Here is a 23,435-nt window from a genome sequence, read left to right on the forward strand (position 1 = left end):
GAAGAATCGTTAATGGATGCTGGGCTTAATATGTAGGAAATGGGATGACCTGTGCAGCAAATCACCATGGCCCACGTTTATCTATGTAACAAACCTGCACATCCTGCACACGTACCCCTGAACTTAAAATACAAGTTAAAGGAAAAAAAAAAAAGAAAAACTACAAAACAAAAAGAAAAGAAAATGAGAAATTAATTTGCATTTGAGTTGGAAAAATAGTTTAGGTCCAGAGACATGAAGTGTCTTGCTGAAAGTCACAAACTAGTTTTGAGAAGGTTTTTTCTTCATTTATTTCCCCATAAATTATCTGTGGTATCTTGGACAATACATTTACTGAAAAATAAAACATAAATAAAAGGCCAGGCGCGGTGGCTCACGCCTGTAATCCCAGCATTTTGGAAGGCTGAGGCGGGTGAATCACTTGAGGTCAGGAGTTTGAGACCAGCCTGGCCAACATAGTGAAACCCCATCTCTACTAAAAATACAAAAATTAGCCAGGTGTGGTGGTGCATGCACCTGTAGTCCCAGCTACTCAGGAGGCTGAGGCAGCAGAATCGTTTGAACCCAAGAGGCAGAGGTTGCAGAGAGCTGAGAGCGTGCCAGTGCACTCCTGTCTGGGCAACAGTGCGAGACTCTGCTTCCAAAAAAAAAAAAAAAAAAGTAAATAATAAACACGGTAAATTATGGTAGAATCAGGATTTCTTACCTCCAATCTACTGTTCTTTACATCGTATCATTTTGTTCATTAAACTTTCTAGATTTCTCAGTGAAAGAATAGACTAATGGTTCCACTTTTTTCTATTATATAGCTGTTCTAAGCATGTGGTCCCAGCTGCGCAGGAGGCTGAGCCAGGAGAATTGCTTGAACCCAGGAGGCGGAGGTTGCAATGAGCTGAGATCGCGCCACTGCACTCCAGCCTGGGCGACAGAGCAAGACTCCATCTCAAAAAAAAAAAAAAATCTGTCAAATGAGGAGTCCCCTAAAACGGTGTCTGATGCCAGTCCTCAAGATTCAATTATTTAGCTGGTGGATCAACGAGGAGGCTTTGTTTTTCTGCTTGTTGCCTTGTTTCAGAAGATAATCATGAGAAAGAAGCTGAAGATTTAATCAAATATTTGTTCAGGAAGTTTGAAACTCTTGGCCAAATGAAGATTGGTAGTTCTTTCACCTGAGTTCCCTACTTGCAGGAATAACAGAATTGACTCTACTGCAAGATCGGTGCTGCAAGAATCAATCCAGACAACGGTGTAACAGGGCCAGTGACCTGGGTCTGTCCTCACTGGCTGTTTGCTTTACTCAGTTTTATTCCCGTCCCCAGCAGCTCTAGTGTCACAGAGGGGGCTAGACAAAAGAGCAAATACACCATCTCCACCATACTACTCTACTGATGTCACAACAGTAACATCGTCTTTATACTAAAGACAGAATTTTGAATGTGTGTTTGAGAGAGGGAGGTTGTCCTATCTTTTAAAAACTCTTTTAAGTAGTCCCATTTCATTTACCTCCCCTTTTTCTGATCTGGCCTGGAGCCAAAACCAGAAGTCTTATTAATAGAGTTGACAAGTGCCAAGACCACAAATGACCCTTAGTAGCAATTAAAATGAAAAATAATCCCCATAAGCCAGAACTGAAACAAAAGGTTAACTACTTATCCGAACTTTGGCAAAGAGACACACACAGTTCTTTCTCCCCCATCTCCCTAAGCCTGTTAGGAAACGGGTATCTGCAGCTGTTCCTCCTCCTCCAACTCACTTTCTGCGTCAAATAGTATGGGTCAAAGTCCTCCAGGGGAACTGCAACCAGGCCTTGGGGGATGTCCCCGTAGATGAAAGGCAAACTCTTCCCTGCTTCCAGGTCACTGTTTGGCTTGGGCTTGCTGTCCTCATCGTCCTCCCGATGACTGCCATCGGCCTTTGGTGGTTTCTTGAGCTTGCTCTCAGCAATGCGCCTCTCAATGTTTGCCAGCGACTCAGGGGTGAAAGGCTTGAAACTATCAGGGCCTGGTGGTGCGAGCAGCCGCGCTGCCATCTTCTCATCCTGCAGCAGCTTCGTTAGTTATGCTGCGTCCAGGACAGGTCAGCTCTGGAAGAAACAGCAACACAGACAGCATTAATCAATCACTGCTCTAAAAAGAGGCCAGACTAAACCATCTCATTCTCAACCTTAATTCACAACCTTTGCAAAAAAACACATAGTTTCTTCCATGACATGGTTATTTTTCTTTTCAGGAAATCTGTGGCATGGACCGATCTGCCAAGGGAGATCAAAGATCAGGAGTCTACTGAATTGCTAGTGTTTATTATATTCACTTAGATGCAACTCACTATTAGGAACCACATACAACAAAAAGGATATAGTCTATTCCCTCAAGGAACTTCTATTCTAAACAAATAAGGGATATGTAACGTTACCCAGGGGCATATGTTAGCTGTGAAGTCCTTATAGTTCAAGTCACCTTCCTTTCCTAAAGCTCCACTCCCCAAAGAAAAACTCTTCCTTTCAAGGGCAAGACGAGGATAAATTATCATTCTTCTCAAATTTCAGTTTCTGAAAACAAAATAAACCCTTCAAACTTTGGAGACACAAAATGTAGATAAAACCGCTTCCATCTGCTTTAGTTCTTCCATTTCAAGTTATTTTTCAATCATCAAGTTGTGTAAAATCCATCCAGTATAAAAGTCCAAAAGTATCTTCTTTAATGATAAAGCTCAGAGGGCAGATACTGCTCTAAGTGCCGCCTGCTTAGCAACTAGAAAAAGCAAATGGGAGTGGAATCCTAGAGAACTTCCTCTGATGCAACAGCACTGCAGCACTGCAGGCTGAGCAGCAGCAGAAGGGCCTGCGTGCGACTCCCAAGAGGGGCTCAAACCAGGAAGGACGGAGACGTGAGAACAGAGTCGCAAACAAAAATTCCCTTCTAAAAAGAAAACTGAAGTAATGTCTTATGAGAGTCAGTGATTTCTAAGCATGGTATTTAAAAAGCCCATTTTCCATTTATGTTTATAAGAGTCCTGGATTATTTAAACACATGCAGTAAAATGGAGGAATCAATCCCTGGTTTCAAAAGCAGCACTATTCTGTTTCAGGCACAAAAATGACCTGAGCAGGTAAGTTTACTGTGAAAGGCTTAGGGCTTTGCTGGCAGTTCACTGGGTGCTCATGGTACTGCTTTTTTCTCTTTAGTTTTGTGAACACCGCAAGGACAATCCGGGAATTTTTTTAAGGCTACAGATTGTTCTTTCCTCTCCTACTTAGCCCTCAAGGTCCACTTCAAGGAAACTAAACCTTGAGGCTCCTCAAGAGAACAGTAGTAGAGTTAACTCTAAATAATTTGGGAATGAGATACCCAAGAGCTCCTTCCACAAATCCACCTGCTGAGATTCCAGATCTCTGGAGCAGTAGTGATTGCTAAGTGTTGCAAGACAGTGTGTAGTGTCTGTACGAGGAACGGTCAGCTCACTCACTCACAGCAGGGGGCTAAAGTAGGCCATAACCACAAGTTTGCCCCACATAGACCAGTTGGCTTCATGTTGCGCAAAAACACCACCATCCTATAGACAGAGGGGTCAAAGAAATCATTTCCCTGTGGGAATTATGTAAGGATTTCAGAGCTATAAGAGATTTTACAAATTTAGTCCATTTGATTTTAGATGAGGAAAGGCAGGGTCCTAAGAGATCAGACAACTTGCCCTGAGTCACAGGTCCAGGATAAAAATCACAACCAAAATGCTCTGGTGCCCCATCTCAGAACTTCTTTCATTATAATAAATATCAGTTATCCATCCTCCTTTCCTATCTCCCACTACTCCCCAACAGGAATAGTTTCGTTTAGTCAGTAAATCGCATAGATGCTATGGCTTTACTGATCTAAGACCAGTCCCAATGCTTTCCCCAACCTAAAATTCCCTTTCCTTCATTCTTCTCCTACCCATCCTTGCATTGCCCCCCAATAAATCCCTACTCCTCCAAGTCTTCCCACCAACTCAGCCTTGACTAATTATTTCCCCTTCTACACTCCTACAGCACTCCACCATGACCTTAGCTAACATTTATCACATACTATGTTTCAAGCATTATTCCAAGCACCTTGCCTGTATTAACTCGTTCAATCTCCAGAGCAGCATATGAGGCAGATATTATTATCACCACTTAACAGATAAAGAAACAGAGTCAGAGAAAACTAACGTAGCTTGCCCAAAGTTATACAGCCAGAAGAAGATTTGAAGCACACTAAATAAACTTGTTTTGGCACTTAATCATTGCTGAATTGTACCTTTTAGAGAATAAATTCCCAGAGGTCTTAAACTTCTTTTGTATCCCTTTCACAGTGAATAGGATTATGCCTGAAACCCATAATGAGACCAAATACATGAAGATTCCTTGGCTCCTACATCCACACTCATTCTGAGTCCTAGGTCACTCTCTGTTCCCACGCAGAGGACAAAGAACACTGCAAGAGTAAGTCACTGAAGATGCTGACAAATTCTTGTGATCTAATTGCAGGCACCTGGGTTCTTCACAGCAGCCCAGGGCTAAGTTCTCTGTCTTTGCTTTCAGATCCTGTTTCTTCCTGTCTTCTCCAAGACTGTGTCCTCTCAATTACCCCTGCTCTTCATCCCATTTTCAATCGCTCCTTTTCCTATATCTTCTCCCTTTACATCTCCACCCCCACTCTCTTTGTTTGGCTTAAGTGACACTATGTTTTCCTGGTTGAACTACAGCTGCAGTCTCCTCTTCCTCATCAACTCTTCCTTCTCCAAGGGCTGGCCTTCTGAAATTTCTCTGTTACAGTCTTTTAGGGATCTCATTTATTCAAAATAAATTTGTACACTGGTAATTTTCAGATTTCTCTCACTGGCCCTGATTGTCCTCCTGAGTCCCACAGTTGCTTCTAGGGGCCTGCTATGACTTCCAAACTAAAGCATTTAAAAACTACTCATCTTACTCCAAAACTGATTCCTCTTCCTGGCTTTCTTATTTCTGGACCAGCCATCCGGCATGGAATCTCAGTCATCTCTGCCCTGTCCCCTTTTGCTATCCGTACCCAACCAGTCATCAGCCTTTCCAATTGCTCTTCCTTCAGAGCTTCCATTTTCAAAGTATTGCCCTAATTCAGGTCCTACTGCAATAGTCTCCCCACTAGTGGACCAGCCCTCAGTCCACCAGGCATATTTTCAAGGATCCATTTCCCTAAGAATCTGCTTTCATTAAGTCATTTCCCTTTGTCAAACTTACCAGAGTTATAGGACAGATTCCAAATTTCTGCCATTTCACTGCCACTCAAGGCATTCTACAACCTTATGCATCACAAACATTCTCTTCTAGGGCTTCTCTGCAAGAATGCCTGCGCTGGTAACTGTATTCTGAAATTTTTCGGAAGGTATAATACAATAAAGTTCACAAACCTTAAGTGCACAGCTTATTTTGTACATATGTATATGCCTATGTAACCACCACTGAAATCAAGATGTAGAAAATTTATTCCAGCATCCCAGACAGCTCTCATGAACCATCAATAATCACCCCCAGCAAAAGCTATTCTGACAGTTATCACCATATATTAGTTTTGCTTCTACCTGAACCTCATATAAGTAGAATATAAACATACTCTTTGGGTTCTGGCTTTTTTCACCCAAGACTATTTCTGTGAAATTCATCTTCTTATATGTGTAGCAGCAGTTCATTCTGCATAGTATTCCATGTATGAATGTAGTACAATTGATCCATTCTACCTTGATGGGCATTTAAGTTGTTTATAGTTTTAAGCTATTACGAATAAAAGCTGCCAAGAGCCTTCTTGTAGGTCTCTTTTGGTAGTCATACATTTATTTTGTTTTGGCATATAGCTAGCAGTGGAATGCTGGGTCAGAGAATGGCAGATACTTAGCTTTAGTAATATTCCTACCAGAAGTATAAGAGGGTTCCAGTTGTTCCAAATACTCATCAACACTTGGAATGACAGTCTTCTGAATTTTACCAACTCTGGTGGGTATAGTAGCATCTCATATTTTTTTTTAAAAAGTAATTTATTGGGACAAAATTTACGTAACATAAAATTAACCATTTTAAGGTGAACAATTCAGTGGCAATTAGTACATTCACACTACCACTGTTATCTAGTTCCAAAACATAAGCAGTTTCTCTCCATTCCCAACCTTCAGCCCCCACCCTTTACCACCAGTTCCTGGGAACTATCAGTCTTCATTCTGTCTCTACTGATTTATCTATTCTAGACATTTCATATAAATGGACTCACACAATGTGAGCTTTTGTGTCTGACTTCTTTCACTTAGCCTAGTGTCCTCAAGGCTCATCCATAATGTAGCATGTATCAGTACTTCATTTCTTTCTATGGTATTTCATGCAGTGTACAGAATCAACATACAAAAGTCAGTAGCATTTCTATACATCCACAACAAACTAGCAAAAAAGATACCAAGAAAGCAATCCCAATTATAATAGCCACCAAAAAATAACAATAATAAGACCTAGGAACAAATTTAACCAGGAAGGTGAAAAATCTCCCAGGAAAACTATAAAACACTGGTGAAAAATCAAAGATGACGCAAAAAACTGGAAAGACATCCCATGTTCATGAACTGGAATAATTAATATTGTGAAAATAACCATACCACCAAAAGCCATTTATAGGTTCAATACAATCCTTATCAAAATACCAATGAAATTCTTCACAGAAATAGAGAAAACAATCCTAAAATTTGTATGGAACCACAAAAGACCTTGAAAAGCCAAAGTAATCCTGAGCAAAAGGAACAAAGCTGGAGTTATCACACTATTGGACTTCAAAATATATAACAAAGATACAGTATCCAAAACAACATGGTATTAACATAAGAAGACACATAGATCAATGGAAAAGAATAGAGAACACAGAATTAAATCCACATATTAATAGCCAACTGAGTTTTGACAAAGGTACCAAGAACATTCATTGGGGAGGGATAATTTCTTCAATAAATGGTGCTGGGAAAACTGGATAACCATATGTAGAAGAATGAAACTGGAACCCTATCTCTCACCACATACAAAAATCAACTCAAAATGAAGTAAAGGCTTACATGTAAGTATGAAACTACTAGAAGAAAACATAGGAGAAATACTTCAGGACATTGGTCTGGGCAAATATTTCATGAAGAAGACCTCAAAAGCACAGGAAACAGAAGCAAAAATAGACAAATGGGATTATATCAAACTAAAAAGCTTCTGACATCAAAGGAAACAATCAGCAGAGTGAAGAGACAACTAGTCTCTTTGCGAACTATTCCTCTGACAAGGGATTAATATCCAGAATATATAAGGAACTCAACAGCAAAAGACTAAATAATTCAATTAAAACATGGGCAAATGAACTGAATAGGCATCTCTCAAAATAAGACACACAAATAGCCAAAAAGTATATGTAAAAATGCTCATCACTTATCATCAGGGAAATGCAAAACAAAACCACCATGAGATATCATCTCTCCCAGTTAAAATAGCTATTATCAAAAAAACAAAATATAATGAATGTTGACAAGGGTGCAGAGAAAGGGGAACTCTTATACACTGTTGGTGGGAATGTGGATTCATACAGCCATCATGGAAAGCAGTATAGACGTGCCTCAGAAAAATAAAAATAGAACTACCATATGATCCAACAATCCCATTACTGGGTATATATCTAAAGGAAAAAAAGTCAGTATGTCAAAGAGATATCCACACTCCCATGTTTATTGCAGCACTATTCATAGTAAATAAGATATGGAATCAACTTAAGTGTCCATCAACAAAGGAATGGATAACAAAAATGTGGTGTATATACACAATGGAATACTATTTAGCCATTAAAAAATGAACAAAATTCTGTCACTCATGGCATGAATGAGATTGGAGGAGATAATGTTAAATGTAATAAGCCAGGGACAGCAAGAAAAATACAGTATTCTCACTCATATGTGGAAGCCTAAAACGCTGATCTCATAAAAGTAGAGAGTACAATTAGTGATTTACTAGAGTCAGGGAAGGATAGCAGAGAGGGAGGGATAGCCAAAAGTTGGTTAATGGATACAAAAGTATAGCTAGCTAGAAGGAATAAGTTCCAGTGTTCTATAGTACTAAAGGGTGACTATAATTAACAACAACTTATTGTATATTTTTAAATTGCTAGAAAAGTAGATTTTGAATGTTCTTAATACAAAGATAAACATTTGAGATGGATATGCCATTACCCTAATTTGATCATTACACACTGTATACATGTATCAAAATATCACACCATATCACATATTATGTGCCAATTAAAAATAACAATAAAAGCAAAAAAACCCCAAAATATATATCCCAAAAATGTATATACCACAATTTGTTTACTCATTCATCTGTTGACGGACATTGAATTCTTTCTACCTTTTGACTACTATGAACAATGCACACATGTACTTGTTTTAGTACTTGTTCTCAACTCCTTTGAGTCTATACCTAGGAGTGGAATTGGTAATTCTACATTTAACTTTTTTGAGGAACTGCCAAACTGTTTTCCTGAACTATTTTGCATTTTGTGGCTGAACCATTTTGTATTCACAACAGCAATATAAGAAGGTTACAATTTCTCCATATCCTTGCCAACACTTGTTATTTTCCCTTTTCTTTTTTTTTTTTCTTTTTTAATTGCTGCCATCCTAGTGGGTGTAAAGTGGTACCTCACTGTGGTTTTGATTTGCACTTCCCTAATGATACTGATGCATTTTCTCATGTGTTTGTTGGCTCACTCTTGTCTAAATTTGTATTCGTCTGATGATACTGATCACTGTCTCGTAGGTTGATTGGCCATTTAGACAACCTCCTTTGTGGAGTGCCGATTTAAGTCTTTGCTCACTTTTTCCTATTGGGTTAAACTGCGTTTTTCTTACTAGTTTGTGAGAGTTCTTTGTATATTCTCCATTGAAGTCATTTGTCAGATACAGTATTTCAAATATTTCCTCTCAACTGTCTTAATGGTGTCATTTGATAAGCTGTAGTTCTTAATTTTATTGAAATCCAATCTATCAGTCTTTTCCTTCATGTTAGTACTTTTTTGTTCTAAGAAATCTGTTCCTATTCCAAGGCCATGTAGGTATTCTCCTTTGTTTTAAAGTCTTTATTATCTTACATTTCTCATTTAGTTTTGAAAACCATATGAACTGATATTTACGTATGGTGTACAGTGGAGGACAAGGTTCATTTTTTTCCCATGGTTATATAATTGACCCAGCATCACTTAATAAAATGTCTGGTCACTGTTACTTTCACTGACTCCTAAAAATATTTTCATTTCCTTATTTTAAACCTCCTGACATCTTTCTTTCTTCTATTCATCCATTAAAACAAGCTTAAATGTCTTCTGTTTCTGAGGAAGTCATCTTGCACAGTAACAAACTTGTTAGATTTAGAAGGAACTTAGAGACCACCTAGTTCAATTTGCCTCATCCACAAGTTATGTGAGAGAGGCTGAATTGTCTAACTGCCAATTAGTGACAGATGCACAGCTATGACCCAGGTTTCTTGGCTTCCAATATAATGCTCTTTTCACTAAAACACCCAATCTCTAAGTCAATGACCTTGTCCATCATACCACTACTGTATCATTGTGCATTTTTCTGCAGTGCTAAAGATGACACAGGCATCCCAGATGATAAAGGAACAACAAAAGCAACTTTTGGCTCTGGCAGTTCTAAAAGAGATTGAACTAGACTCAAAGATAGGGACAAACAAATAGGTAGGGCTCTCTTCTTTTGGTTGTCCAGGAGGATTAAGACCTTAAAATTCAACCAGCCACAGTGACTCATGCCTGTAATCCTAGTGCTTTGATAGGCTTAGATGGGAAGATCCCTTGAGGCCAGAAGTTTGATACCAGCCTGGGCAACATAGGAAGACACCACCTCTACAAAAAGTAAAAAAAACGTATCTGGGTCCCCCTGGTGGTCCCAGCTGCTGGGGAGGTTGAGATGGGAGGATTACTGGAGCCCAGGAGTTAGAAGCTATAGTGAACCATGATGGTGCCACTGCCCTACAGCCTGAGTGACACAACTCTTGTGTCTAAACCTGTCTCTAAAAAAGGCAAAAAAAAAAAAAAAAAAAAAAAGACCTTAAAATGCCAACTGTGGCCTGAACACAAAGAAGAATCCAAATTAAGGGACATGGCGTGAAAGAGGAAAAGAAAACCAGTATTGAAATGCAGTTATAACAGGAACAAAAGGAAGAGAAGTCATCTAGGAGGGGCTGTTAAAGCAAACACTCCAGGGCCAGGTGCGGTAGCTCACGCCTTACAAAGTGCTGTAATTCCAGCACTTTGGGAGGCCGAGTCAGGCAGATCACTTGAGGCCAGGAGTTCAAAACCAGCCTGGCCAACATGGCAAAAACCCATATGTACTAAAAATACAAAAATTAGCTGGGCATGGTGTACATGCCTGTAATCCAAACTACTTGGGTAGCTGAAGCACCAAAATCACTTGAACCCAGGAGGTGGAAGTTGCAGTGAGCCGAGATCATGCTACTGCACTCCAGCCTGGGTGACAGAGTGAGTCACTGTCTCAATAAATAAATAAAGCAAACAAGCAAACAGGGCACACAAAAAAATATGTTAGAAGGAAGATCAAATAAAAGGTAGCAAGTAGCATTAAAGTCTTGTCTCAGGCTGGGTGCAGTGGCTCACACTTGTAATCTCAGCACTTTGGGAGGCCAAAGCAGGAAGATTGCTTGAGGCCAGGAGTTCAAGACCAGCCTGGTCAACATAGTGAGACCCCATATCTACAAAAGATTTAAGGGAAAAATAAAAAAGATCTTGTCTCATACTTGAAAAAAAAACAAAGTTGGAGGACTCACATTTCCTGACATCAAAACTTACTGCAAATCTATGGTAATCAAAACAATGTGATACTGGCATAAAGACAGACATATAGACTAATGGAATAGATTAAAGAGCCCAGAAATAAACCCTCACATATATGGTCAAATGATTTTTGACAAGGGTACCAAGACCATTCAATGGGGAAAACAATCTTTTTAACAAATGGTGCTGGTAAAACTGGATATTCACTTGCAAAAGAATGAAGTTGGATCCTTACCTTATACCATACACAAAAATTAACTCAAAATGGATCAAAGAACTAAATATAAGAGCTAAAACTATAAAACTCTTAGAAGAAAATATAGAGGAAAAGCTTCATAACACTGGATCTGTCAATGACTTCTTAGACATAACACCAAAAGCATAGGCAATAAAAGAAAAAATAGATAAATGGAACTTTATCAAAATGAAAAACTTTTGTTGCTTAAAGGATACTATCAAGAGAGTGAAAGGGCAACTCAGAGAATGAGAGAAAATATTTGCAAATTACATATGTGATAGAATTAATATCCAGAATATATAAAGAACTCCTAAAACTCAACAACAACAAAACCCAATTAAAAATAGACAAAAGACTTGAATAGACTTTTCTCCAAAAACAGATATAAATATGACCAATAAGTACATGGAAAGATGTTCAGCATCATTAATCATTAGGCAAATGTGAATCAAAATCACAATCAGATACCACTTCATACCCATTAGGATGGCTAGTATTAAAACACAAAATTTCTTACCTAAGAACACATACACACAGAAAATAACAAGTATGGGTGAGGATGTTGAGAAATTCATACTCCAGTGCACTGCTGGTGGTAAACAAAAATGGTGCAACTGCTATGGAAAACATTATTGCAGTTCCTCAAAAAAATTAAGCATAGGATTACCATAAGATCCAGCAATTCCAAAAGAACTGAAAGCAGGAACTCAAAAAGATATTTGTACACACATGTTCTTAGCAGCATTAGTCACAACTGCCAAAAGATGGAAACAACCCAAATGTCTATGAATGGATAAACAAATGGATGAATGAATAAACAATGTGAAATATACATATAATGAAATATTTATGTAGCCTTAAAAAGGCAAGAAATCCTGACACATGCTACAACATGGAGGAATCTTGAAAAAAATGCTAAGTGAAATAAACAAGATACAAAAGGACAAATATTGTATGATTCCACTCATATGAGGTACTAAAAATCGTCAAATGCATAAAGATAGAAAGCAGAATGGGGTAATCAGTGGCTGTGTGGGAACGAGAAGTTACTATTTAGTTGGTACAGAGTTTCAGTTTGGGATAATGAAAAAGTTTATAAATGCTCTCGGCTCACTGCAACCTCCGCCTCCTGGGTTCAAGCAATTCTCCTGTCTCAGCCTCCCGAGTAACTGGGACTACAGGTGCCTGCCACCATGGCCAGCTAAGTTTTGTATTTTTAGTAGAGATGGGGTTTCACCTTGTTGGTCAGGTTGGTCTCCAACTCCTGACCTCAGATGATCCACTCACCTCAGCCTCCCAAAGTGCTGGAATTAAAGGTGTGAGCCACCTCGTCCGGCCCAGTTTATATATTCAAAAATGGTTAAGATGCTAAATGTTATGGATATTTTACTACAAGTTTTTTAAAAGAGAGAAAAAAAATTTACTATGTCCCCCACCATATGCCATAAATGATACTCTGATGAATAATAGCTCACTCCTGCCTTCAAAGGACCTTATAGTCTTCTAAGGTAGTAGACATGTAAACAGGCAAAGTACAGTATGCTAAATCTTCCAATAAAGTAAAATAGGCTTTTACAGAATATACAAGCAAGACATCTAACCAAGTTTGGAGAGATCAAGGAAAGCTTCCTGGAGAAAGTAACATCTTAGCTAAAGCCTACAGACGGGCTGGTAGGGTGGGTTATGGGAAGAAAATGGGTAGAGCTTTGCAGGAAGAAGAAATAGCATATTCAAGGGACTACAGACAAGAGAGATCAAGCCACTTGGGTACTGCAAGCAGTTCAGTGTAAGCGGATTTCAGAAAATCAGCTAACAGGTAAGCAGGTACCACATCAGGAATGCAAAGCCCTGCTCTCACGGGAAGGAGTTTTGCTTTAACTCTGAAGGCAATAAGGAGATGATTTGATCAAAGTTACATTTTAGGAAGGTTATTCTAGCTATAGTGTACAGAATGAGACGAGGGAGGAATAAGATCAGAGTGAGGAAGACCAGGAAGAAGAGTGTTGCAGCAATTCCATTGAGAGATAATAGCCTAAGCCAGGTAGCAGCAGCAGGGATGATGTACTGGACAGTTCTGTTGACTAACTAAAAGAGGAAGGTAAGATATAAGAAAAACCAAGGAAGACACCCAAATCAGGGCAAAGGGATGAAAGGTAGTGAAATTCACCAAGACAAGGAATAAGATGTGACGCAGAGCTCTCAGGTTAAGATGATGACCACTTTTGAACATGCTGAGTCTGAGGTGCTTTAGTACCTCCAAATGGAGGCATCATATAGGCAGCAGGATATGTGCTTCTGAAGCTCAAGGGAAAGATTTTTTTCTCATCCATACTTGCTATTTATTTAGTCTTCTTGTTTGGAACAAAAATCCAAGAATTCACAAATACCACCAGCTAAGCACCTGTTTCAAATGAAACATCAGCTTCAGCTTAAAAAATAATTTCTTTATAATTAATTAAATAGTAGCAGAAGACCCGTATCAGCTGCTTCCTTCTTCCCTGGAGAAGTTGGCAGGATAACTGCAATCCTAGGAGCTCTCTGTGTTGAATCTGGAAGGTGGAAGAAAAAGAAAAGTGGCCTCTTCCAAATCATCGAGGTAATGTGTAGAGAAGAGATATTCACTGTTAGGGTTCGGCTGTGTCCCCACCCAAATCTCACCTTAAATTGTACTCCCATAATTCCCACGTTGTGGGAATGACCAGGTGGGAGATAATTTGAATCACAGGGGCAGTTTCCCCCATATTGTTCTCATAGTAGTGAATAAGTCTCCTGAGACCTGATGGTTTTATCAGGGGTTTCTGCTTTTGCATCTTTTCATTTTCTCTTCCTGCTGCTATGTAAGAAGTGCCAGCCAAGCGCAGTGGCTCACGCCTGTAATCCCAGCACTTTGGGAGGCCGAAGTGGGTGGATCACGAGGTCAGGAGCTTGAGACCAGCCTGGCCAACATAGTGAAACCCTTCTCTACCAAAAATACGAAAAATTAGCCAGGTGCGGTAGCAGGTGCCTGTAATCCCAGCTACCTGGGAGGCTGAGGCAGGAGAATCGCTTGATCCTGGGAGATGGATGTTGCAGTGGGCCGAGATCGCACCACTGTACTCCAGCTTGGGCGACAGTGCAAGACTGTCTCAAAAAAAAAAAAAAAAGAAGTGCCTCTTGCCTCCCACCATGACAGTGAGGCCTCCTCAGCCATGTAGAACTGTAAGTCCAATTAAACCTCTTTTTTTCCCAGTCTCGGGTATGTCTTTATCAGCAGGACGAAAATAGACTAATCCAGTAAATTGGTACCAGTAGAGTGGGGTATTGCTGAAAAGATACCCAAAAATGTGGTAGCAACTGTGGAACTAGATAACAGGCAGAGGCTGGAGCAGTTTGGAGGCCTCAGAAGACAGGAAAATGTGGGAAAGTCTGGAACTTCCTAGAGACTTGTTGAATGGCTTTGACCAGAAGCCTGATAGTGATATGGACAATAAGGTCCAAGTTGAGATGGTCTTAGACGGAGATGAGGAACTGGTTGGGAACTGGAGCAAAGGTGACTCTTGTTATGTTTTAGCAAAGAGACTAGCGGCATTTTACCCTTACCCTAGAGACCTGTGGAACTTTGAACTTGAGAGAGATGATTTAGGGTATTGGGCAGAAGAAATTTCTAAGCAGCAAAGCATTCAAGAGGTGACTTAGATGCTGTTAAAGGCATTCAGTTTTACAAGGGAAGCAGAGAGTAAAAGTTTGGAAAATTTGCAGCCTGTCAATGTGATAGAAAAGAAAAACCCATTTTCTAAGGAGAAATATAAGCTGGCTGCAGAAATTTGCATAAGGAATCAGGAGCAAATGTTAATCTCTAAGACAATGGGGAAAATGTCTCCAGGGCATGTCAGAGGTCTTCATGGCAGCCCCTCCCATCACAGGCCAGGAGGCCTAGGAGAAAATAATTTCGTGGGCCAGGCCCAGGACAGCCATGGGACTTGGTGCCCTGCATCCCAGCCACTCCATCTGTGGCTGAGAGAGGCCAATGTAGAGCTCAGGCTGTGGATTCAGAGGGTGTAAGCTCCAAGTCTTGGCGGCTTCCATGTGCTGTTGAGCCTGCGAGGGCACAGATGTCAAGAATTGGGGTTTGGGAACCTCTGCCTAGATTTAAGATGTATGGAAATGCCTGGATGTCCAGGTAGAAGTTTGCTGTGAGGCAGGACACTTATGGAGAACCTCTGCTAGGGCACTGTAGAGGGGAAATGTGGGGTTGGAGCCCTCAGACAGAGTCCCTAATGGGGCAATGCCTAGTGGAGCTGTGAGAAAAGGGCCACCGTCCTCCAGACCCCAGAATGGTAGATCCACCAACCGCTTGCATTGTTTGCTTGGAAAAGAAACAGACACACAATACCAGCCTGTGAAAGCAGCTGAAAAGAAGGCTGTACCCTGCAAAACCACAAGGGTGGAGCTGCCCAAACCATGGGAACCCACCTATTGCATCAGTGTGACCTGGACATGAGACCTGGAGTCAAAGGAGATCATTTTGGAGCTTTAAAATTTGACTGCCCCGCTGGATTTCAGAATTGCATGGGCCCTATATAACCCCTTTGTTTTGGCCAATTTCTCCCATTTGAAACAGCTGTATTTACCCAATACCTGTACCCCCATTGTATCTAGGAAGTAACTAGCTTGCTTTTGATTTTACAGGCTCATAGGCGCAAGGGACTTGCGTCGTCTCAGATGAGGCTTTGGACTGTGGACTTTTGGGTTAATGCTGAAATGAGTTAAGACTTTGGGGGACTGTTGGGAAGGCATGATTGGTTTTGAAATGTGAGGACATTAGATGTGGAGGGGCCAGGGGAGGAATGATAAGGTTTGGCTGTGTCTCCACCCAAACCTCATCTTGAATTGTATTCCCATAATTCCCACGTGTTGTGGGAGGGACCTGGCAGGAGATAATTTGAATCTTGGGGGCGGTTTCCCCATACTGTTCTCGTGGTAGTGAATAAGTCTCACGAGATCCAGTGGTTTTATCAGGGGTTTCCGCTTTTGCATCTTTTCATTTTCTCTTGCTGCTGCCATTTAAGAAGTGCCTTTCATCTCCTGCCATGATTCTGAGGCCTCCCCAGCCACATGGAACTGTAAGTCCAATCAAACCTCTTTTTCTTCCCAGTCTCAGGTATGTCTTTATCAGCAGTGTAAAAAGGACTAATACATCCACATTTCATGAATGTATCACAGAGAAAGTAGCTTAATTAAAGAAGCAGGACTGCCCACTCTAGGTGACTACATAGAGACACATTTTCACACTAAGAGTGGTGGCACACCTATAGTTCCAGCTAGTCAGGAGGCTGAGGCAGGAGGGTTTCTTGAGGTCAGGAGTTTGAGATCTCAGTGTGCCATGGTCACACCTGTGAATAACCACTGCTCTTCAGCCTTTGGGCAACATAGTGAGACTCTATATTTTCCAAGTTCTGAGTTCAGAATTTTGTTTTTGAGATGAAGGTAAAAGCACCTAAAGGTCATGAAAAAAATTCTTCCTGTGATAAAAAATCTCGGCCAATCCTGTAGATGCACTTGGCCTCCCATGGGTCAGCAGCTCCCACCTCTCTCCTCCCCAGAGGCCAGTTTGTGGCAGCACACCTCACGCCGCCATCTTTGCTCCTCAAGGGAAAGATTTAATAACAAGAAGCAAAAGAAGATAAGAAGCTTGGTACAGAACTATAGCTAGACTCTGAGGACTGCGAGACAGCTCTTTGCATGTTGATATATAGCTCATTTGGAATTAGCCAGAGGAGCAGCTCTGCACTGGGAGGAAGGTGGGTGGCTCTTATCATAGGAGAAGAGAAAAATGCAGCCAGATGGATGGTTTACACTGTCCCCACTCCCTGGGCTCCTCCTTTCTCCAATGACAACGAGATGCTATGCTGCCAATTTTCTACTTTGTCACTTACAGATTTCACTTTGGAAAATCTATAACAGTTCTAGAAATTGAAATAAAAACAATTTTGTCAAAGCTTAGTTTTAATCATTTTAAACATTAAAAATTGCAGTCTTCAGCCTCTCTTGATAACATCAAGATCTGCTCTCCCTCCTACCAGGTCTCAGGGACCTCATCAGCCTAGTGAATGTCCGCATCCATGTTAACTGGGAACTGCCCATACATTCATCTGTCTCCCTGGATTTCCACCTAGTGAGGCCACTTCTGAAGTCTGTCCTTCCTACGTCTCACCCTATCAAATTTACCCAAAGCTGAGCTATTTGCCTCTGATTCTCAAGAACTGGTCTCTTCCTAATTCTTTTGAGATAGTCGCTCTTGGTTGACTTACATGTACGTCTTCCCACAGAAACCCTTTGAAGGATCTGTTCATAGAATACTTTGACAGAGGCCTAGTGTGGATATAAATGTATGATTATCCATAAGTAACTATCAGGATATACTTGTGAAGCACTTACACTTTAAGTACTTGGATATTTTTTTCCTTTAATTCAGAGATGGGGTCTCGCTGTGTTGCCTAGGCTGGACTTAAACTTTTGGGCTCAAGGAATCCTCCTGTCTCAGCCTCCCAAGTAGCCGGGACTACAGGTGCATGCCACCAAGTTAGTACTTAGATATTTTAATCTAAAAACACTAAGAAAGATGCTTAGGTAAGAATGGATCCTATTTAAATGAAGTCAATCCAATGATTATAATGATTATAAAAGTATCCCAAAGCTTCTCTGAGCAAGTTCCATCAGTCCAAAATGAAGACAGGTTTCCACCTTGTATATACATCCACACAGCTACCAAGCTACTATCTGCTTCCACCTCCCCGGCCCTGCAGACACTACAAGTCAAAGCTGTCCTCTATTTTACCTCTCCATTCCCCCATCACCTATTTTTTCTTCAAATTCAACTTGCTTTCCATGTTTCTTTTATTTCTTCCACAAGGCACGGGAGCCTTTCCCTTTATATCCCAAACAGAAAACCCTTTGTGGTCTCTAGTTGTTGCCTCCACACCTATTCTCATTTTCTTCACCAGTTTCTCTGACTTAAGTTATAATGCAAACAATTTTTCCTGCCCATTGTTCTATAACTGAAAAGTGTTTCATTTCTTCCCACAAAGTTTTTTTTTTTTTTTGTGGTAAAATATACATAATACACAATTCACCATTTTAGCCATTTTTAAGTATACAGTTCCATGGCATGGAATACATTCACATTGTTGTACTGTCATTGGCACCATCCATCTTCAAATCTTGTCATCCCATACTGAAACACTGTAAGTCAAGTTTTACTAGAATGCAGCCATATTTATGTAAGTATTGTCTGTGGCTGCTTCTGTGCTACGACAGCAGAGCTGAGTAGTTGCAAAAGGCTGTGTGGCCCACAACGCCTGAAATATTAACTATCTAACCCTTTCCAGAGAAAGCCTCCCTACTTCTTGTATAGTTACCATAGCAACCGTCTAACTGGTCTCACTGCCTCTAGTTTCATTCCTTTTCAGTCTACCTGTCCCAAGAGTGACTTTTAAAAGATATAATTCTGATCAATTAACTTCCTTGGTTAAAATCCATTAGTGGCATCCTGTGTTCTGAATGTGTTCTTGGGGACCACCATTTCCTCATTTGAGGGTTAAATGAGCTGATGCATATGAAGTAGGTCTTAATAATACTTCCAATAATTGTTGTTAATATGGACCAATAACTACCTGCTAGACACAGTTCTAATAGCCTTATATATAATTCTTTTGATGCTTCCAACAACCCTCTGAGGTAGTTATTGTTCTTATCCCATATCACTGATGAGAAAACTGAGGCATAAAGAGGTTAATTAAGTAACTTGCTCTATGTCCCACAGTGGGATTCAAACCCAAGTTGTTTGGCCCCAAGGTCTGTGTTCTTAACAACTTCACTACACTACTTCTTATGATCAGCACTCTTTCCCCTTCCCTGCATCCCTTTTAAGATCCCTTCCAGCCCTATGAGTTCATAACACTTAACTAATGAACTCTCCTGGACTCTGACAGACTAAGCAAAGTTGGTTTCTCTGAGAGGATTACCAAGATTCAAAATATATAGAGGCTTAAATCAGAAAGAATAATATCCTGACTCAAATCTATCATCAAATATTTATGTGTTGAATAAAGGAATGAAAATGCACACACAGAGGCTAGAACAAAGGTCTAGCACTATTCAGTCGACCCTTACCACAACGACCAAGAATTTATCCATTCAATGAGAACTTCTTGAGTGTCTACTATGTTCCAGGTATTGGAAAGCTTAGAATTTAAACCTGGTATCAGGATACACTCTCCTAAGTCATTATCTGTCTGTCATGCTGGAAAACAGATTTCTGTGTGGACAGGAAGAAAGTTGCATTAAAATTTTAAAGCTTTTTTGTTTTCCATCAGTGGAAGTCTTTTTCAAATCATGTCTTACATGAAATGTCAATATATAATATAAACAAAAATATTTCTGCTCTGGTTGAAGCAGGAATAAGCCTCAAGTCCACCTCATTCCTCTCAGGAAGCCCTGCAGAGTATAAGGATGGCTCTAAACTATTATACAGAATAATAATTGGCTCTCTTTCAACTCCAGAATTCAATGGCAATTCTTTCAACAATATAGATTTGGAGTTAATTACTAATAAAGTTCTCTTGAAATAGACATACCAAAATACAGAGAAGTAAAAAAGATACATGAAAGTGGTCATAGGCCTGTCTGCAAAGCTGGTGTAATACCTATGAACGTTATAATAACATATACAGGCACTCTATAAACATTATATTTAATCTTCATAACAGCCTAATTAGGCAGGCATTGACAGCTTCATTTTACAAGTGAGGAAAGAAAGTGAGACTCGAAGAAAATACAGGAATTCCCAGGATCACACTGGGATCAGCCCCTCTCCAAAGTCAACATGCTTTCCTGTACCATGACATCTTTGACAATGACTAAGATCAAGTTCTTTCCTACTCCAAAGAAGCTCTGAAAACAAGATGAAGACTTCTAATGACAACAAGAGAACTGACAGCTCGCATGAAGTTTTGCTACTCAGGGAACACGCAGGTTGCTTCACTGACCAAAAAAGATGACTGTGAAACAACAGGGCATTAAAGCAATATCAAACTCCAAATCAAAAGCTGTGAGGCCACCCAGCCTTCAGTGTGGCTAAGAAGTCTGGATACAGGCATTACAAAGGCCATGTCAGGCTTGTGTGCTTTTTGCTCTTCATTTGCTGAATCAATTGCTAACAGGCAGAAGGGCAGACCCACCAAACGGTTACTGGAGGATATCCTACTGACTAAATTCAGAAGCATCATTCACTCTTCTATGAAGTTTTACAGGGGAAGAGAAGATGGGTTACCCAGGTAGCTGTAGTGGTGCTCAAATAAGGTGACTGCAAGCAGAAGAGGCAAAAACGATGGGGAGGCCTGAGGTACAGCTTCAACCATGGGGGTGACAAAATCATCTCATAGGGTACTGTGAGGATCAGATGAGAGAATGTTTGTCAAAAGCTTACAAAGTGGCATACAACTATAAATATAAAAATACACAGTAGCCTAGCTATGAATGGCAGCAACAATCCACTGTGGCCAGCCATGATTCAAAATAGAGTGGAACTTTCCTGAATAAGATTTTAGACTTGTTAGGATCTTAGGAGATTGAGCTGACAGAGTGACAAACTGCAAACAGTTGCTGAGGCTACAAATTAATGCAACCTCATATTTGTATAGTGCTTTCACATTTACAGAGCATTTCCTTATCCTTTACCTCAACTCATCCTTACTTGGAGTTTAAAGGAACAAATATTGCTAGATCCAGCTTCACAGAAAAGGTGAAGTTGCCTTGTATCAAACAGTCAGTGACACAGGCACAAAATATTAAGTGGCCACCTGTCCATTTTCTAAGAAGAGAGAATTCCTTTCTTGTTTAAGTTAGCTGTCTTCCTTATGCTAAAAAGAACAATAGGTAGGAAGAAAAAGTGAAAAACTCTACAAATAATGATAATGACGGCAATAATAAAAAGGCCAGGAAGGAGCAATCTAGGAATGTGGCTGATGCGGCAGAGCATGGTGCAGGAGCAAGAAAAAAAGGAGATAGGACAACTAGTGTACAATGTGGGCAAAAAGTACTATTTAAGAAAAATAGTTGTAAAATGTCCAATGCATCTTCAAAAGTTCTCCAGTAAAGATCTGCATTGTTCTTTAAGTCTCTTAGAATCGAATTTGAGTGTGTGTGTGTGTGTGTGTGTGTGTGTGTTGTTTCTGTTGTTTTTGTGACTGTCGTGTTTTGTTTTTACAGTACCTTAAGACAAAAGCAGGGTAGCTGATGAGGTCGTAGTTACATTTGAGTTACACTGCCAGTGGCGGGGTGTGGGCTGGAATTCAGTGTTTCTGCTCTCCGCCCCAGTGATTTTCTATAACACACTGCCTTTCCGCACAGTGGACAAGATGTGGGACACGCACTGGTCTTTTCAGAAGCATCTGTAAACAATGTCAACAATGCCTACAGGAGACACTATCTCCAAATACAAGCAAGGCAACATACATCCCAATTTTGTTAATAATGCTTTCACAACTACTTTCCAACTGGAATCTTCTAACCACCATATGACAAGATCACAAGGTTAAGTAACTTGCTCAGGGTCACAAGGATAGTAAGCAGCAGAGCCAGGACTCAGACTCAGGAGTTGACTCTTCATTCTGTGTGCTTTTTCTGTACAGTATGATATTTCTCATTCAGGAAAAAAATGTTAAAATGGGACAAGCAGAGTGGTAGTAAGATAAGAATATACAGACCTCCCTTGGTATCCATTGGGGATTGGTTCCAAGATACACACGCCCACCACCGCTTTAGATAGCAAAATCCCCAGATGCTCAAATCTCTTATGTAAAATGGCGTAGTATTTGCATATAACCTATGCACAGCCGTCTGTTTACTTTAATCTATAGATTATCTATAATACCTAATATGATGTAAATGCTATGTAAGTAGTTGTTATACTGTATTTCTAAATTTTGTTACTGTTATATTATTATGTTTACTGTTTTTTCTCTCAGATATTTTTGATTTGCAGCTGGTTGGATCTACGGATGGAGAAACCACACATATGGAGGGCCAAATGCATTTCCAATCTCACTTGTTACTTGTATTAACAAAACTTACTCTTACACATTTCCCTGAGATGTTCAAAGTTCTCTCTCTCATACACTCAGAGAAGACTTGACAAGCAAAAGACCCTATAGGAAAAATTAAAGTAGAAGATTGTTCATAATTGCTATGGTATCTTAACTATTGTTAACCACTTCATTAATAACAAATGATTTCACTAGTCCTCAAAGTTGGCCCAATCCATTCAATCTCAAGGATGGTACAGTAACCTTAGCTGGTGGATGAATCAGAAACTAATATGAAATTTGAGTTTGATAGCCATGGCTCCTTTCTCCTAAGAAACATCAGACTCTCCACTGCTTGTTGAATAAAGTCTCAAATCCTTAAACGAGCACTCAGGGCTCTTTTCAACCTATTAATAGACATTCTCTGCTTGTGTCTAATGCTTCACAAAAACATTCCTCACTCCTACTGTACTTTTCCACTCCTATATTTTGGCTGTGCCATTCCTATTGATTAGAATGCTATCATACCTATTGCTGCCTGGGACAGTTGTTCTTATTCCCCCAGTCAAAAAAAATCTCTCCCTCCCTGCTGGTATTTTAGATCACTTCTAAAAGACTACTTTAAAGTACAGGCATACCTCAGGCTTATTGTGGGTTCAGTTGCAGACCACCACAATAAAGCAAGTATCACAATAAAGTCAGTAACAAATTTTTTTTGGTTTCTCGGTGCATAAAAAAGTTATGTTTATGCTATGCTATAGTTTATAAAGTGTGGGAAAGCACTGTCTTAAAAAACAAACAAACAAAAAAAAGGCCAGGCACATGTGCTCATAACCCATAATCCCAGCACTCTGTGAGGTCAAGGCAGGAGGCTCACTTGAGGCCAATAGCTCAAGACAAGCCTGGGCAACACAGTGAGATCCTGTGTAAAAAAAAAAAAAAAAAAAATGTTTTTTAAATTAGCAGAGTGTGGTGGTGCACACTCGTAGTCCCAGCTACTCGGGAAGCTAAGGTGGGAGAATCACTTGAGCCCAGGAGGTCCAGGCTGCAGTGAGCCATGATTGGGCCACTGCATTCTAGCCTGCCAGCCCGGGCAACAAACTGAGACCCCAACTCAAAAAAAAAAAGAAAAAAAGCATATACCTTAATTCAAAAAATACTTTATTGCTTAAAAACAAAAACAAACAAACAAAAAAACTAATGATCACCTGAGCCTTTAGCTAGTTGAGGGTCTTGCCTTAATGTTGATAGCTACTGACTGATCAG

General features: G+C 40.1%; 1 protein-coding gene across 10 annotated transcripts in view; it reads right to left on the reverse strand.

The window, feature by feature from the left end:
• The window catches only part of LOC105474340 (sodium voltage-gated channel alpha subunit 8), a 214,137-nt gene that overhangs the window by 144,330 nt on the left and 46,372 nt on the right, over positions 1 to 23,435 (reverse strand). For all 10 annotated transcript variants that reach the window (XM_071071693.1, XM_071071691.1, XM_071071697.1 and 7 more), the window contains exon 2: positions 1,754 to 2,083. In XM_071071693.1, coding sequence (XP_070927794.1) covers positions 1,754 to 2,029 — 276 coding nt within the window. In that variant the 5' untranslated portion in view covers positions 2,030 to 2,083. The remainder of the gene's footprint in view (positions 1 to 1,753; positions 2,084 to 23,435) is intronic.

This window comes from Macaca nemestrina, chromosome 10 (genome assembly GCF_043159975.1).
Source record: "Macaca nemestrina isolate mMacNem1 chromosome 10, mMacNem.hap1, whole genome shotgun sequence".
Lineage (NCBI taxonomy): Eukaryota > Metazoa > Chordata > Mammalia > Primates > Cercopithecidae > Macaca > Macaca nemestrina.